General features: G+C 44.3%; 1 protein-coding gene across 1 annotated transcript in view; it reads left to right on the top strand.

The window, feature by feature from the left end:
• Positions 1–948, top strand: part of LOC106726848 (importin subunit alpha-1-like) — a gene marked incomplete at its 3' end in the record, with an annotated part of 10,795 nt that extends 9,847 nt beyond the window's left edge. The window contains exon 2 of the mRNA XM_014543283.1: positions 465–948. Coding sequence (XP_014398769.1) covers positions 465–948 — 484 coding nt within the window. The remainder of the gene's footprint in view (positions 1–464) is intronic.
• Positions 949–950: the final 2 nt, after the last annotated feature.

Raw genomic sequence — 950 nt, 5'->3', positions numbered from 1 at the left:
AAGGCTGTAGTAGATGGAGGTGCTATTCCAGCATTCATTTCTCTGTTGGCATCTCCCCACGCTCACATCAGTGAACAAGCCGTATGGGCTCTAGGAAATATTGCAGGTGATGGTTCAGTTTTCCGAGACTTGGTTATCCAGTATGGTGCAGTTGACCCACTGTTGGCTCTTCTTGCGGTTCCTGATATGTCATCTTTAGCATGTGGTCACTTACGTAATCTGACCTGGACACTTTTAAACCTCTGTCGCAACAAGAATCCTGTACCCCCATTAGATGCTGTTGAGAAGATTCTTCCTACTTTAGTTCGTCTCCTGCATCATGATGATCCAAAAGTATTAGCAGCTAGCTGCTGGGCCATTTCCTACCTCACTCAGGGTCCAAATGAACGGATTGAAATGGTTGTGAAAACAGGAGTTGTGCCCCAACTTGTGAAGCTCCTAGGAGCTACTGAATCGCCCATTGTGACTCCTGCGCTAAGAGCCATAGGAAATATTGTCACTGGGACAGATGAACAGACGCAGGTTGTAATAGATGCAGGAGCACTTGCCATCTTTCCCAGCCTACTAACGAACTCCAAAACTAATATTCAGAAGGAAGCTACATGGACAATGTCAAACATCACTGCTGGCCGCCAGGACCAGATACAGCAAGTTGTGGATCATGGATTAGTCCCATTCCTCATTGGTGTTCTTGCTAAGGCAGACTTTAAGACACAAAAGGAAGCTGTATGGGCTGTGACCAACTATACAAGTGGTGGAACAGTTGAACAAATTGTATACCTCGTTCATTGTGGCATAATAGAACCACTGATGAACCTCTTAACTGCGAAAGATACCAACATTATTCTGGCTATTCTAGAGGCCATTTCAAATATATTTCAGGCTGCTGAGAAACTAGGTGAAAGTGAGAAACTAAGTATAATGATTGAAGAATGTGGAGGTTTGGACAA

Source organism: Myotis brandtii, unplaced genomic scaffold (genome assembly GCF_000412655.1).
Source record: "Myotis brandtii unplaced genomic scaffold, ASM41265v1 scaffold324, whole genome shotgun sequence".
Taxonomy (NCBI): Eukaryota; Metazoa; Chordata; class Mammalia; order Chiroptera; family Vespertilionidae; genus Myotis; species Myotis brandtii.
This window is presented reverse-complemented; position numbering and strand designations above follow the sequence as displayed.